This window comes from Eumetopias jubatus, unplaced genomic scaffold (assembly GCF_037043125.1).
Source record: "Eumetopias jubatus isolate StellerSeaLion01/CBP00866 unplaced genomic scaffold, mEumJub1_p1.0 scaffold_16, whole genome shotgun sequence".
Classification (NCBI taxonomy): Eukaryota; Metazoa; Chordata; class Mammalia; order Carnivora; family Otariidae; genus Eumetopias; species Eumetopias jubatus.
The window spans coordinates 66,821,224-66,836,810 of NW_028274822.1; the positions used below are offsets into that span (position 1 = coordinate 66,821,224).

The following is a 15,587-nucleotide window of genomic DNA, read 5'->3' on the forward strand; positions in this document are numbered from 1 at the left end:
TTCTTTTCTTTAAGATTTTATTTATTTGACAGAGAGAGAGGGAGAGAGAGAGAAAGAGAATAAGCAGGGGAAACAGCAGAGGGAGAGGGAGAAGCAGGCTCCCTGCAGAGCATGAAGTCCCATGTGGGACTTTATCCCAGGATCCTGGTTTCATTACCTGAGCTGAAGGCAGACGCTTTACTGACTGAGCCACCCAGGCGCCCCTCAGTTTCCTTTTCTTCACAGCACTTATCATTGTCAGATATAATCTTGGTTATTCAATGATCTTATGCAACCAATATTTATTGTGCACCTACTATGTGCCAAGCACTTTTGTAATTGCCTCCGGATATTGGACGTTCAGTCAAGTCAGGGTGTCTGTCAGTCCCGTTCATCTGTGTTCGCCCAGTACCGTAGCGGCACATAGTAGGCACTTCGCACGTCGCCCGCCCCTCCCCCACTTCAGGAAGTGCGGGGGCTGCAGCCGCCCGGCGGACCGCGATGCATTCTGGGAAAGCAGCAGCACCAGATCCAAGATGGCGGCCAGCAGGAGGCTGATGAAGGTAAAAGCCATTCTCCGGCGCCGGCCGGGCGGGGGGGGCGGCGTCCCGGCCCGGGGTCCCCGCGGCGGGCCGGGACTCCTCGGGGCGTCGCCGCTCGGTTTCCCGTCCCTGTGTGGCCCCACCGCCCCCCTGCCCGCACGCGGGCTGAGGGAGGTAACGGGGCCGCCTAGGCCGCAGCCTGGGCGGGAGCGCCAGGCCGCGCTGGGAGCTGCCGCTGGCCCCTCCACCCGGTTTCGGGCGTTCACGTCGCCCTCCGCCCGGAACCGGGCCAGGTCCTCCTCGCGGTGGCCGCCTCCCGGGCCGGGGGCGGTGTTGATGTGGGGGCCCGGCCGGGAGGTCCCAAACCGGGCGCCCGCGGGGAAGGCCCGAGCGCCGGAGCTCCGGCCGGGAGCCCGCGCCGCGGAGCCGCCCCACCCTGGGCCGCAGCGCGCCGGCTTTAGAGCTCCGGAGGCCGGGAGGTTGGGAGGCTCGGGCTGGGGAAGGAAGGAGGAGGCCAGGCGACAAAAGTTAGGTCAGTTTGTTGGTGGGTCGTTTGAAATTGCTCTGGGTCCTAGCAAACTGTCGCCTTGTGACTGCGGAGTCACACAGCGGGCAAGTTCCAACTCCAGGAAGGCGTGGGGTCGGCCGCGTTCGCGGCGCTGTTCTTCCCCGTCTCCTTTTCAACCTACCACTTATAATCATCAGGATCTCCTTTCCCTGCTGAAGCAAAAGTGCCATTTTGGGGGATGGGGTGGGGGTTGGCTTCAGTCGTTCGAACCCAAACTGGCCAAAGTTTATAAAAATAACTTGGTACTTTGTATCTTGCATGCAGCGGGGTGCCTTCTTGCTAAGTGGCTCCTTTGGTGAGGAATACACATGCTAAACTGGCTTGGTTCTTTCCCGAGTATGTTTGCCGGCCGACCTCGCCAAGATTTGTGAGTCCGCGCCTGGATAGTGCTGCCGGGTTGCACCGAGCCGGAAATAAAAAAGACCCAGGAGCTGATTTCCTGAGAGGAGATAAAGAGCTGGGGTTCCTCTTGGGCTTGGTGGAACTAGACATTGAACTTGGAGTCACAGCCTCTGGGCCCTCCCTCCCTGGGAACGTTTCCTTTCTTTTGTTCACTAAGGGCTGGGGACAGCATTTAACTTCATAAAACTGGATTGGAAGTGGGCACAAAAGAATAGTCAGCAGATTCCAGACTTCTTCTCATCTTTTTTCTACCGGTGACACCACCATTCACCCACCAGTCATCCAGATGAGAGGACTGTTATTCACTTATTTCCGTACTCTACTGCAGTCGCCCATTAAGACTTGTGGATTTTACTTTAGAGGGAGTTCTTGAGTGTGCTTTCCTTCTTAGTCTTACAGCAATTACCAGAATCCATATCCTCATCTCAGATGCCTTTCCAAGTACTACTCTTCTCCTCTGACTCCCCTTCTTGGACACCAACGTTCTTTTTTTCTAAAGCAGATATTTAATCTTTTCACTCCTGTAGAAGTCTCTGTGATCTTAATTGTCCTCAGCAGTTAATCCTAACTTTTTATTTGGCAGTCTTCTTATGCTGGCTGAAAGTAATCTGTTTAGCCTCACCCCTACCCCTTATTTTCCCACTACCCTTGCAAATCATAGTAGCTACCTTTTTTTTTTAAAGCTGTTACTTTGTGCAGCCCTGTACTTCACATTCGTAATCATGTTTCATCTTCCCTGAAAGTAGACATTCCCATTTTGTAGGTGGGAAAATGGAATGCTGAGAGATTTCGTTGTCTTGCCCCAGTTTTCCTACCTTGGGAGAGTGAGCTGCAATCTCACTTCTGTTTGATTCCAGAGCCCCCTGCTCTTACTCAGTTGCTATAGGGTCTTCCTTTGCACTTGCTTGGGGAAAGGCTGCCTTCTCCTTGCCTCTCCTCCCTTCCAGGGAAATCCTAGGTTCACTTCCAATGTCAGCTACTCTGTGAGGCCTTTGCCCCCATCCCCCTTCAGAATAAGTTGTTTCCTCCTTTTTGTGACCACAAGCACTTTCTTTGTGTTTCTCTTTGAGAGATTTTGTCCCAATCAGATTTGTGTTAGACTTGCCTTTCCTACTGGGTTCTGAGCTCCTCAAGGACAGGAATCTTGACCTAATTCATCCCTGTATGGTATCCCCTAGTCTACCCCATTTGACCTAGTTTGGGGTTCCCAGGCTTCCAGGGGTCTGAGAGGGGAGTTAACTGTGGTTTTTAAATTATTTTTGTGTTTAAAAAAAATTGGAGCTTAGAGAAAATGTGTCACATTAACTGAGTGCTTTTAAGTGCTAGATCATTTACATTAATTCTTTTCAATAACACTTAGAGTTAGCGTATTGTCATCTTTATTTTACAAATGAGAGAATTGTGAGGCTTTGATAGGTTGAGTGCTACCTAAGGTGGAGTAGAAAGTCGACGGGGTGGGGAGAGATAAGAAGTTAAATCTCCCTAGCTTCAAATCCCAAGGTCCACGCCCCTTTCTTACTCCAAGGATGCTTGGAAGACTGTGTAGTTTATTGAGTTGTGGATGGAAATTCTTTCAGTTCACTAGAGGAATGCTGGTTACATGATGCAGGTCATTGGCTCTGAGAGTCAGGGTTTAAGCTGGTTAGTTTGAAAAACAAACCCAAAATACTATTTTTTTTTAATTTATTTGAGAGAGAGAATGAGAGAGAGCACAAGAGGGAAGAGGGTCTGAGGGAGAAGCAGACTCCCTGCTGAGCAGGGAGCCCGATGTGGGACTCGATCCTGGGACTCCAGGATCATGACCTGAGCCGAAGGCAGTCGCTTAACCAACTGAGCCACTCAGGTGCCCCAAACCCAAATTATTGATGCATGTCAATCAATACGTGGATTGGAAATAATAAAAGGTGTTTTCAATGATGAAAGAAACATGTTGAAAAATCAAATGAATTACATCTTTTTTTTTAAAGATTTTTTTTTTTTTATTCATTTGAGATAGAGACAGAGAGAGAGCATGAGCAGGGGGAGGTGCAGAGGGAGAGGGAGAAGCAGGCTCTCTGCTGAGCAGGGAGCTGGATGTGGGACTCTTGATCGAAGGACCCTAGGAGCATGACCTGAGCCGAAGGCAGAGGCTTAACCATCTGAGCCACCGAGACGCCCCAAATGAATTACATCTTTTTTTAAGATTTTATTTATTTATTTATTTATTTATTTATTTATTTATTTATTTATTTATTTATTTATTTATTTATTACAGGGAGAGACACAGGGAGAGAGGGAACACAAGCAGGGAAGTGGGAGAGGGAGAAGCAGGCTCCCCTCTGAGCAGGGAGCCCGATGCGGGGCTCGATCCCAGGACCCTGGGATCATGACCTGAGCCGAAGGCAGACGCTTAACGACTGAGCCACCCAGGCGCCCCCCAAATGAATTACATCTTAAAGAACTTTAGATTTCCTCAAAAACTATTATCCAGGACACTCACAGTCAAAGATTTCTTTGTAAAATCTTTGTAACAATGGACTGTTTGCAGATAGTATAAGACACATTATTAAAAGTAGAGTGATTTGCATATATTGGGCTGAGAAGTTATTTCAGGCAGGGTGAGTATGATTAAGTCTTTAATTTAAAAAGCATTTGCCAGGGCGCCTGGGTGGCTCAGTCGTTAAGCGTCTGCCTTCGGCTCAGGTCATGATCCCAGGGTCCTGGGATCAAGACCCACATCGGGCTCCCTGCTCAGCGGGGAGCCTGCCTCTCCCTCTCCCACTCCCCCTGCTTGTGTTCCTGCTCTCACTGTCTCCCTCTGTCAAATAAATAAATACAATCTTAAAAAAAAAAACAAAAAGCATTTGCCAGGTGCCTGGGTGGCTCAGTTGGTTAGGCGTCTGCCTTTGGCTCAGGTCGTGGTCCCAGGCTCCTGAGAGTCCCACTTTGGGCTCCCTGCTCAGCGGGGAGTCTACTTCTCCCTCTGCCCCTTCCCCCGCGCTCTCTCTCTCTCAAAAATAAATAATCTTAAAAAAAAATAAAAAGCATTTGCCAAAAGGAGTAGCCTTTTTCACATCCCTTTTTAGGACTTACAATGTTAATAAAACATTAAATACATATTAATTTGAACCAGCAAATTCAGCATTGATGGCAACAATGGGAATGTAACCATTGCTTCTATCAGGAAGAGAAATAGCTACAGAAGTGAAACCTGTAGCTGTGGTTAAGGAAATTGATTGTAGTCTGATCATTTCTTTTTTTTTTTAAGATTTTATTTATTTATTCATGAGAGACGGGGGGGGGGGGGGGGAGAGGGAGAGGGAGGGAGGGAGAGGGAGGGAGGGAGAGGGAGAGAGAGGGAGAGGGAGAGAGAGAGGCAGAGGGAGAAGCAGGCTCCCAAGGAGCAGGGAGCCCGATGTGGGACTTGATCCCAGGACTCTGGGATCATGACCTGGGCTGAAGGCAGATGCTTAACCATCTGAGCCACCCAGGCACCTGTGCAGTCTGATCATTTCTTTTCAGCCTCTGAGTTGCACACATCTCCCCTAAGGGCCCTCCAGCTGAGAGTATCTTCCCAGAGGGGCTTTTCTAAGCAAGGAAAGTTGTGGATTTAAGAAGCAGGGGTGACATTTTATTAGTTATTACGGTGTAACTGTTAAGATAAGGAATTGAGATTTGTAAGAGCCCTTTTTTTTTTCCTCTAAAGATTTTATTTATTTGAGAGACAGAGAGCATGAGGGAGAAGCAGACTCCCCACTGAGCGGGGAGCCGATGGTGGGACTCGATCCTGGGACTCCAGGATCATGACCCGAGCCGAAGGCAGCTGCTTAACCAACTGAGCCACCCAGGCACCCTGTAACAGCCTTTTAATGCTATTTAAATAATGTTCAGTCAGAGGGTGCCTGGGCTGCTCTATCGGCGTCCTACTAGTGATTTCGGCTCAGGTCATGATCTCATGGGTCACGGGATCACTCCCCTCTTAGCGGGGAGTTTGCTTGGGATTCTCTCCCTCTGCCCTTCCCCCCACTCATGCTCATGTGCATGTGCTCTTTCTCTCTCAAATAAATCTTGGAAAAAAAAATAGGGCGCCTGAGTGGCTCAGTTGGTTAAGCGACTGCCTTCGGCTCAGGTCATGATCCTGGAGTCCTGGGATCGACTCCCACATCGGGCTCCCTGCTCGGCAGGGAGTCTGCTTCTCCCTCTGACCCTCTTCCGTCTCGTGCTCTCTATCTCTCAAATAAATAAATAAAATCTTTAAAAAAAATAATGTTCAGTCAGAACTCCATATTGGTGTACTTTCTCTCAGTCCATAATTACACATGAATAAGTAGGAGGAGTCATTAAATAACAGTTCTTTCCTTGGAATTCATAGGCAATAAACTGGTTTGCTTTTGAGTACAAGTTTATGGTCTCTGAAGTTGGGTAATTAACACGACAGAGCAGTGAGTGTGTCTGGTAGGTGTGTTGTGCGTGTCAGACGGTGAGGGGAGTTTTCCAGATGATGCTATGCCAGTATAAATGTCCTGAATCCACTGGGTTTTGGGGAATTCAGAAGAGCATTGTATTTTTTTTATTCTAAATGTAAAATCCCAGTAAGTTGGGACTATTTCAGCCTCCCTTAATGGCACTCATTGTAAATATTCTCCATTAAAAGAAAATTGGAAAAGAAAAAAAAAAAAAAGAAAATTGGGACAGGCCCTGGAAAAGAGAGGGTACTTAATTGTTGTAACATTTGCCATCTTCTTAAGGGTCTATATACTAGAACAAAAATACTTGTCTTAGGGTACTTGGTCCTCTTCTGATTTTGTTACAGCTCTATCAAGAGTTTGTCAAATTAGCATTGTATTATACCAAGTCACTTGGACATATTCTCATTCTGTTGAAAAGTACCACTAAATGTTCAAGAAATATTTCTATTTTCTTTGCTGTAGCACTAAGGGATTAAACTTAGAGAAACCCAAGATATCTCTCCTGAGCCCAGACTTTGTATCTAGCTGCCTTGAGAGTTTCCCTTTGAATGGCATGTAGACCTGTAGTTGTCCAAGCTGATCCTGTGCCCCATGCTTCTCCTGTCTTGCCTTCCTTAATGATCCACTTGTCTACTCAGTCACCCAAGGAAGAACCTTGGGGAAACCCACCTCGCCCCCTCTTCCCACATCTAGGCACCTGCCAGATTCTGCTGAATTAGGCCTTTATCTCTGGTGTCTGTGTGTCTTTTCTCAATATGCACTACTGCTCCCTTAGTTGAGGCCGTCCATTGTGGTAGGACACCTGCATCAGATTCCTCGGTGGCTTCCTCTTATTCCTCACCAGTCTGTCCTCAGTCCCACATGATTCCTAACCAGCAGTTCATCAAAGAGAAGTGCACGTGCTCGGGCTCAGGTCCTGCTCTCAGAGATTAGAACCAAATTTAAGAGATCAGGGCTCCGTATTTAAAAACCCACATACCTTAGCATGTCCTTCAAGGTCTGGTCTTGACAGTCTCTTCCCCCACTTGCCCATGGGATCCCCTAAACATGCTTTGCACCCTTGGGTCTCTTAATGGGCATTCCTGCCTCTTCTCTACATCAGGGTAATTTCTTGTCCTTTAAGACTCAGTTCACAGGGCACCTCCTTTTGGCTCTGCACTCGAGCTCAGTGAGGGAGAAAAACGGCATGCATCTAGAACAAAGAAGTGCTGGTCTGTCCACTGTATGCTGAATGTATGCCAGCTGAATAATGGAGTACAGGGGAGGGAAAGATCCTCTGACATTAATAAGAAGGTGGAACTTGGTCTGTCCCTTGAAGAATAAGCAAGGGTTTGGGTTGTTGAGGGGAGGAGCCTGGCAGCCAGTGAGGTTAAGTAGCTTTCATCCCTTAAAGTGGATGTGGGCAGTGGCTATGAGAGATGCCCTGGGGAACCCTGGTGACAGTTCACCTACCTCCCAGTACGGTTGCCTGCTTCTGACCTTGGGTAAAACTAGGCCACTTACCCAGTGCTTCTGGAAAATTCCTCAGAGCTGGCCTAACTAAAACTTAAGAAAGGGACAGCACAAGGTCAGGGCTAAGTTCTCCGGCCAGCCACTGGAAGACTTGTCTCTCCAAGAAGGGGCGTTGCGGAGGGCAATGCTGATGTGTTTAAGGACAGGTGGCAAGAGATGCCTGGGCCTTTCAGTTGAGGGGGTCAGATGTATCCTTAGCTTCAGGATCCAGGAGAAAGCAGCAGGCTTCTCACATGTGAGAGCTTTTGTCTCCAGGTTTCCTCTAGCCAGCCTCTTCCTGTATGTCCTCAAGGGCATAGATAAACCTAACCCTCACCCCGGTAAAAAGAGGGGAGGAAAGGGTCTTTCATTCAGGGTAAAGCTATCGAGAGGAAGAATACAGTATATTGGTTAAGAGCTTCTGGAGGGGCGCCTGGGTGGCTCAGTTGGTTAGGCATCTTTCTGCCTTTGGCTCAGGTCATGATCCCAGGGCCCTGGGGACGAGCCCCATGCCGGGCTCTCTGCACAGCAGGGAGCCTGCTTCTCCCTCTGCCTGCTCTTCCGCCTGCTTGTGCTCTCCTGCTCTCTCTGTCAAATAAATAAATAAAATCTTAAAAAAACAAAAAAAAGAGCTTCTGGAGATTACGTATCCTGGGCCTGCCACATCTTAATTGGAGGAACTTGGGCAAGTTACTTAATCTCTTTGTGTTAGTTTATTTCACCTGTGTGTGAAAGTGAACTAAATTAGTATATATCACATGTTCTGGAGAGTGCTTAGCATATCCTAAGTGTGAGATACCTGTAGGTTATTATTATTATTGGGAGTCAGCAAGATACATCCCAGGGCAGTGAGGAGAGCAGCCTGTCAGGAGGGGAGAGCTCAGTGCTGAAAAGGTGGGTTGGGCCAGGTAGGGGCAGCATGCCTGGACATGCTCTCACCATAGGCAGAGCCCATGTCTCTTTCCCTCCCCTCTCTCCTGCCTCTTTTTTTTTTTTTAAAACTTTTTATTTATTTATTCATCAGAGAGAGAGAGAGAGAGAGGCAGAGGGAGAAGCAGGCTCCAAAGGAGCGGGGAGCCCGATGTGGGACTCGATCCCAGGACCCTGGGATCATGACCTGAGCCGAAGGCAGACGCCTAACCATCTGAGCCACCCAGGCGCCCTCTCCTGCCTCTTGAAATAACCTGTTCCTTAAGGTTAGCAAGAGGTTTCTTGAGACAGCTGTGTGAATGTGTCTTTGTTCAAAAATGTATACTTTTCCCAGCAAAATTGAAAAGCTCTTGAATTCAAAATTTGTCTTCCCAGTATCTTAGAATCTCACCCTTGTATTATTTCTTCCTGTCCTGTGTGTATTATGTGCAGTGCAGTGACCGTGACTGTGTCCAAAGATGAGCCCAGGTGCAATGGAAGGCACCAAAAGGTGCTGAGCTGGGAGGAGGGGGTGGGAATTTGAAGGGAACTCTCTCTCTTTTTTTAAGAGATTTTATTTATTTGAGAAAGAGAGTGAGAGAGCTCACACATGCGTGCAAGGAGAGGGAGAGAAAGGGAGAGAATACGATGCTGGTCTGATCCCACAAACCGGAGGTCATGACCTGAGCCAAAACCAAGAGACGGATGCTCAACTGACTGATCCGCCCTGAAGGACACTCTTAAATAAGTAGTTGCAGGTCCAGAAATAATGCTGTTGCTTTTTGTCTTCTCTTTTAGCCCTGAAGCAGAAAGTTAAGGAAGGTTGCTTCTGGTGGCTGTTCCGCTTTTCCTCCTGGCCCTTTGCATAGTCTGTTTAGAATTCCAGAGCTGCGAGAGGCCCCCTTGACAGACAGGAGGCTGAGGCTTGGGGGCCACCACCCACAGGCTCACAGTGGAGCTGGGCACATTCACTGCCCAGGCCTCCCTGCTCTCTGTCTTGCTCCTGCTCTTCACATGGCTGCTTTTGGTTTTTAAGGAAGGACATGGTGGAGAGGAGGAGAATTCATTTCAGGTTAGGTGGTGGTTTAGGTTTTGTTCAGTTTTTAACATTTCCAGGTCTCTGTTGATTGTAGTTTTCTGTACTTCATGATCTCGGTCAGATTTTGTTCCTGCTTCTTTACCAGCATAGTTCAGCCGAGGAGTGAAATACTGTTTTTACAGCCCTTGGCCCGGCAGGTACATTTGCCGGCAAAGCAATCAGTAATGTCAAATCCAGTGCTCATGGTGGTGCTCTGTCTTTCTGAGAGGGGAGGCGGCCTGACTCTGTCACAGGATTGGAGAATGGGTACAACTCAGAAGTTGAACAGCCTCTGGGTCCCTTCCTTTTTTTTTTTTTTTAAGATTTTATTTATTTATTTGAGAGGGAATGAGAGAGAGAGAGCATGAGAGGGGGGAGGGTCAGAGGGAGAGGTAGACTCCCCGCTGAGCGGGGAGCCCGATGTGGGACTCGATCCCGGGACTCCAGGATCATGACCTGAGCTGAAGGCAGTCGCTTAACCAACCCAGGTGCCCGCCTCTGGGTCCCTTCTGACATGGTTAGTAAAATATCTACTTCACACCAGTGTACCTCTTGTTAAGAAAACTCAGCACAGGAGAGCTAACCTTACAGAAAGAGACCTGCCATGTGTTTTCCACATGGGGTTCCCATTCCGGTCACTCGTGCTGGGGTGCTAGACTCCTATATGTGACATAGGTCAAGAATGCCAGGTACAACCATGTTCAGATGGGGACAGAAACCTATTCCAGGGGCAAGGCCGACATCCGGAAGCTGTGTGTGGAGCTGGCGTCAGAGCCCACTCAGCTGGGACTGGGACCATGCTCATCTGGAGGTGTGTGGGCAGTGCATTCCTATAAGCCTGTTCTGAATATTCTCTTCAGCCATGTCCTCTTAGAATGACCTCTTGAGAAGTGGCCCACCACCCCGGAGCAGTGTGCTGTGGTCAAATAACAGGGACCTGAGTTCAGATCTTAACTTCTGCCATGGACTCGTTTCTGTTGCATTAGTTGTGGTAATAACTAAGTGTAAGATGGTATACTGCTGACCCATGGAAGGGGTGATTTGTTGTTGCCTCCTTTCCTGGGTATTCATTGAAATAAGAGAATCGTGTTTGGGGGGCTCTGAAACCTTATGTTTAGATGTATAGTATTTTGGAATTATTAAAGTCATGATTTAGTGTCATTGCCACCGGTTGCTTTGTGCAAGCTTGGAAAGCACATTTCTGTCAAAATTATTACTTGGCTCCTGTCACACAAAAAAGCAGGAAGTAGTTTTTTCAAATTATTAATGTCCCACCAGTTGTGTAGCTGATACTTGAGAGTGATACTGTACTTAGATTTAAGGCAGGTTTGTGTCACTTTCCCTTAGACATGCAGCTCCATCTGCCAGGTTTCATTTTGCCTGGACAAGAGGAGCCTAGAAACGTTCCTTGCACAACGTAAACACTTAATGACCAGCTGTGAAGGGTTAGGGCAAATGCTGTATATGTTCGCGCTTTTGTCATAAATCTGGGGAAGTGCTATTCCAGAGCAGACTGAGCCCTCCCGGGATCCTGCTCAGGAAATAGGAGCCCCTTCGCTGCCTGTTTGCAGTGGAAGTCTTCACCACCCTCACCCACTGCTTTGTGTGGCTGAGAGATTCTACTTCTGCCTCTAGTCCTGGCCGTACCCTGTAAAAGGCCTGTGACTTGGGCCTCTCTGAACTTTAGCTTTACCATCTCTAAGAGGAAGCTAAATAAGCCTGACCTGCCTGTCTCCAGGGGTGTTGTGAGCTTCCAGTCCTATTCTGTTGTAAACACCTGCAGAGTATCGTTGTAACCAACCACCTCTCACGCTTCTCTCTCAGGGTCTTGCTCCTGCTTTTCACACGGCTGCTTTGGGTGCCTGTCCCCTGCACTGAAGGCACACACCTTCTGTAGCGTCTTAATTTCTGGAGATTACCTCCAGAAATAACCGGCTCTTTCCTAGAAGACCACCTGTTGCCTAGCATCACTCCATTTCTATATGGTGTTTTTTATTGTTTTATTTTTCCATTTCTGTTTTTTGTTGGGATTTTGAAGGTGATGACACTAAGCTGTTGCCCTCCAAGGGGGAGTGTGGTGGTGATATATTCTTAGCAACTCCTTTACCTTATATTTTCTTTTCCTTTTCTTCTTTCTTTCTTTTTTTGAGATACAGTTGATCAGGTCATTTCTGGAAAAGCTTTGTGCCAACAGCTATAAACATATTCATGTCTTTTTTTTTTTTTTTAACTTGACAAACTTTTCTTTAAAGATTATTTATTTGGGCACCTGGGTGGCTCAGTTGGTTAAGCATCTGCCTTTGGCTCAGGTCATGATCCCAGGGTCCTGGGATTGAGTACCGCATCGGCTCCCTGCTCAATGGAGAGCCTGCTTCGCCCTCTCCCTCTGCTGCTCCCCCTGCTTATGCGCGCACACATGCTCTCTCTCGCTCTCTCTCTCAAATCTTTTTTATTTGCGAGAGAGCACACGCAAGAGCACAAGCGGGGGGGAGGGCAGAGAGCGGAGGGGAGAGCTGAAGGCAGATGCTTAACTGACTGAGCCACCCAGGTGCCCCATATTCATTTCTAATTTAAGACCCCATGAGTTGTGGTCATAGGCTGTCAACGCCATACCGAGTCTATTCCCTGTTGTGTAGACTAGGGAATGTATGTTGGTGCCTCGACACTGTCTTGGATTTTAAGAACTATGGTGATAAAATTATGGAAGGGCATGAAGCTAACATTAATTGAGTATCTATCAGGAGTGCTAAGTGTTAAGCACCGTATGAAGTTTCTTGTAATTCTCAGTAGAGCCCTGTGAGGTTGGTTTCCTATTTTTCAAGTGAAACTACTGGAAGACTTGGAGCTTCAGGTGGTATGAAGGGTGGGGTGGGGGTTTAAGCCCAGGCCTGTCTGGCTCCAGAGGCCTCTGCTCTTTCTAGTTCAGTGACAATTTGACAGCTGTTGAAGCAACTGCATGTCAAATCAAAACATGTTTCTCTGTATAATATATAAAAGTAGTGTTGAAGAGAACGGTTGGGGTTTGCAAAATACTGATTTTTTTGTCTATAGGAATCTTTAGAACAGAGAACAGTAAAATAAGCAATGTAAGTCATAGTAAGTGTTCATTTTTTAAAAAAAAGTTCAGAAAGATTTCCAGGTTTCTGTTACCACAGACTTGTTGCAGTAAAAAGGATTCCTTACATTGCTTCTGTGTGCCTGGCTCAGTGGGAGGTGTTAGCTCTTTTAGGAGCTTATTTCTAGTCATGGAAATGACAGTGAATTAATCAGGGCCTCAGTGTCTTCCTTTGTAAAAGACCAGATTGGATGAGCATGGTGGTTTTGTTTTGTTTTTTAAGATTTTATTTATTTATTTGAGAGAGAATGAGAGAGAGAGATCACGAGCAGGGGAGAAGGGTAGAGGGAGAAGCCGACTCCCTGCTGAGCAAGGAGCCCGATGCGGGACTCTTCCAGGACCCTGGGATCATGACCTGAGCCAAAGGCAGACGCTTAACCAACAGAGACATCCAGGTGTCCCGTGCATGGTGGTTCCTTTTTTTTTTTTAAGATTTTATTTATTTGAGAGAGAGAGAGAGAGATAGCACGAGAGGGAAGAGGGTCAGAGGGAGAAGCAGACTCCCTGCTGAGCAGGGAGCCCGATGCGGGACTCGATCCCGGGACTCCAGGACCATGACCTGAGCCGAAGGCAGTCGCTTAACTGACTGAGCCACCCAGGCGCCCCCCCCCCTTTTTTTTTTACTGTTTTGTTTATTTATTCATGAGAGTCATAGAGAGGCAGAGGGAGAGACAGAAGCAGGCTCCCCGCCTAGGAGGGAGCCCGATGCTGAACTCAATCCCAGGACCCTGGGGTCATGACCTGAGCCGAAGGCAGACGCTTAACCATCTGAGCCACCCAGGCGCCCGTGCATGGTGGTTCTTAAGCAGGGGTGCGCCTCACTGTCACTGGGGGATCCCCTGGCACAGGTGCCCAGCCTTGCTCTGGAGATTCTGATTCTACCGGTCTAGAAGGAGGCCTAGGCACGATTCAGGCTTTCTCCCTCCGCCCTCTCTCTCTGCCCTTCCTCTCTGCATATGAGTGTTGAATAACTCCCCTGGGGCCTTTGGGTGCACTCTCTGATTGAGAGTCCCCCAACATTAGTTAACACTCCAGCCAGATTTGGCTCCCAGCTGCTTCCCAAACACACCCGGTGATTTCTTCCTTCCACGGCTCTGCATACGTTTCTAACACACGGACACACCTGTTCTCTTCTCTGCAGTGGTTTGGTTTTTCCCCATCCTTCAAGGCCTGACAGCCTCTCTTCCATGCACCGATTACCCTCTCCTGTTGCTTGCTGGGCCTCCCTTGCTCTGACCTCCAGGTTCCTAGAATAGGGTTTCTCTGCTTTTCTAACCTCATCTCAACAGCCAATAAGATGGCACTCAGCTTTACTTTCTGTGGTTCCTTTAGGGGTACAGTGTGCTCTTTTCCATTCAACAAATATGAAATTACAGGATGCTGTCGAATATGCTTTTTTATTTATTTATTTTAAATTGTATTTATTTGAGAGAGAGAGAGCACAAGAGGGGGTAGGGTCATAGGGAGAAGCAGACTCCCTGCTGAGCAGGGAGCCTGATGGCGGGACTCAATCCCGGGACTCCAGGATCATAACCTGAGCCGAAGGCAGTTGCTTAACCAACTGAGCCACCCAGACACCCTCGAATATGCTTTTTTAAGCTGTATAAGCACCCCGACCTTGTGACTTGCTGTCCATAGCGTTGATTTGACATCTGAAGCAGCTCTGGCTTTCACAGCTGATTCTTCCTCTGTACATCTGTCTGGATTTCTTAAAGAGCGGACCATGGTCACAAGCTAGTTACGAATTACTGGCTCCTGAAGGGTTCTCAGGTCCTGTGTGAGGGTTGTCTGGGGAGATTTTTTTAAAAATTTATTTATTTATTTATTTGACAGAGACACAGTGAGAGGGAACACAAGCAGGGGGAGTGGGAGAGGGAGAAGCAGGCTTCCTGCTGAGCAGGAAGCCCGATGTGGGGCTCGATCCCAGGACCCCGGGACCATGACCCGAGCCGAAGGCAGACGCTTAACTGACTGAGCCACCCAGGCGCCCCTGTCTGGGGAGATTTTGAATGGTTGCCTTTCCAGGACCCATCATAGATCTCCAAAAAAAAAAAAAAAGACCTTGTTAAGTACTTTGCCCAAACTCAGATGCATACATTGTAGTTGTGTGACAGAGAGCCCACTGTGTATAGCTGTCTCCTGCTGTCCTCTCAGGGATGAGCTGAAGCTTCCATGCAGGAGTAGTCCAACCCTGCTGGGGTCAGGGCTGTCTCCTGTTAGTCCCTCGGGGCTGTTAGGCAGTGATCTGTTTCTGGAGCTTGCTGCACTCTGGCCTGGCATGGGCATTAGGGTCTCTGGGCAGGAGTCTAGGCAGTGGGCTTTTCCCCTTTGAAGAGCTGGGCAGCACACTCACGCTCTTTTGGGTTCCCTCAATACCCTGAGATCCACCTCTGGGTTCCGAAATAGACCTCATTTTGAGAAGCATTTTTGTCTTTCTCCTTCACCACTTGCCCTGGCTGGGAAGTCTGCTCTCCCCTGCCGGGAGAAGGAATGAGCTAGTTGGCTGGTTCTGCTTTCCCTTGTGCTCTTCTTTTGGTTTGTCAGTATGGCGCCATCAGCCTGGAGCAGCTGACCCAGGATAGCTTCTTGCAGAACTGAAACAAACCTTTGTGGGCATATTTTGTAAGCTCCTGTCATTCTTAGAGGCTTTGGTCTTCCTAATTCTGTTCTAGAGCTGGGCCACTCTCAGTTTTCCTTTGTCAAGTCCCTTTTTTTCCATCATTTCTAATAATACCCTCTTGAATTTATATTCTGAATTTACATTGGTTTCTTTAAATTCCTTCTCCAGTTCTTCCTTCTCACGGTCATTCTCAGTTATAGGGGTGCACTTTTGCTTGAGGATTTGTCAAGCCTCTCAAGTCATCTTGCCTTTTCGAGTCTCAGACCTTCATATCAATCTGTCTTTTTTCTCTGAATGACTTGAATCCATCTTCTTCAAGTTGTTCTTGGTGAAGGTGTGATTGGCATTTGGGGCCTAACAGTTCTTGACTGGAGGACCTCCTTGTGCAATGCAGGACTTTTAGCATCCGGGCCACTGATGGTGTCAGGGGTTCTC

General features: G+C 48.0%; 1 protein-coding gene across 2 annotated transcripts in view; it reads left to right on the top strand.

Annotated features, from left to right (window-relative positions):
- Positions 1-494: 494 nt before the first annotated feature.
- UBE2L3 (ubiquitin conjugating enzyme E2 L3) overlaps positions 495-15,587 on the top strand; it is a 56,132-nt gene continuing 41,039 nt past the window's right edge. For both annotated transcript variants that reach the window (XM_088019330.1, XM_028094938.2), the window contains exon 1: positions 495-542. In XM_088019330.1, the coding sequence (XP_087875456.1) occupies positions 516-542 (27 nt within the window). In that variant the 5' untranslated portion in view covers positions 495-515. The remainder of the gene's footprint in view (positions 543-15,587) is intronic.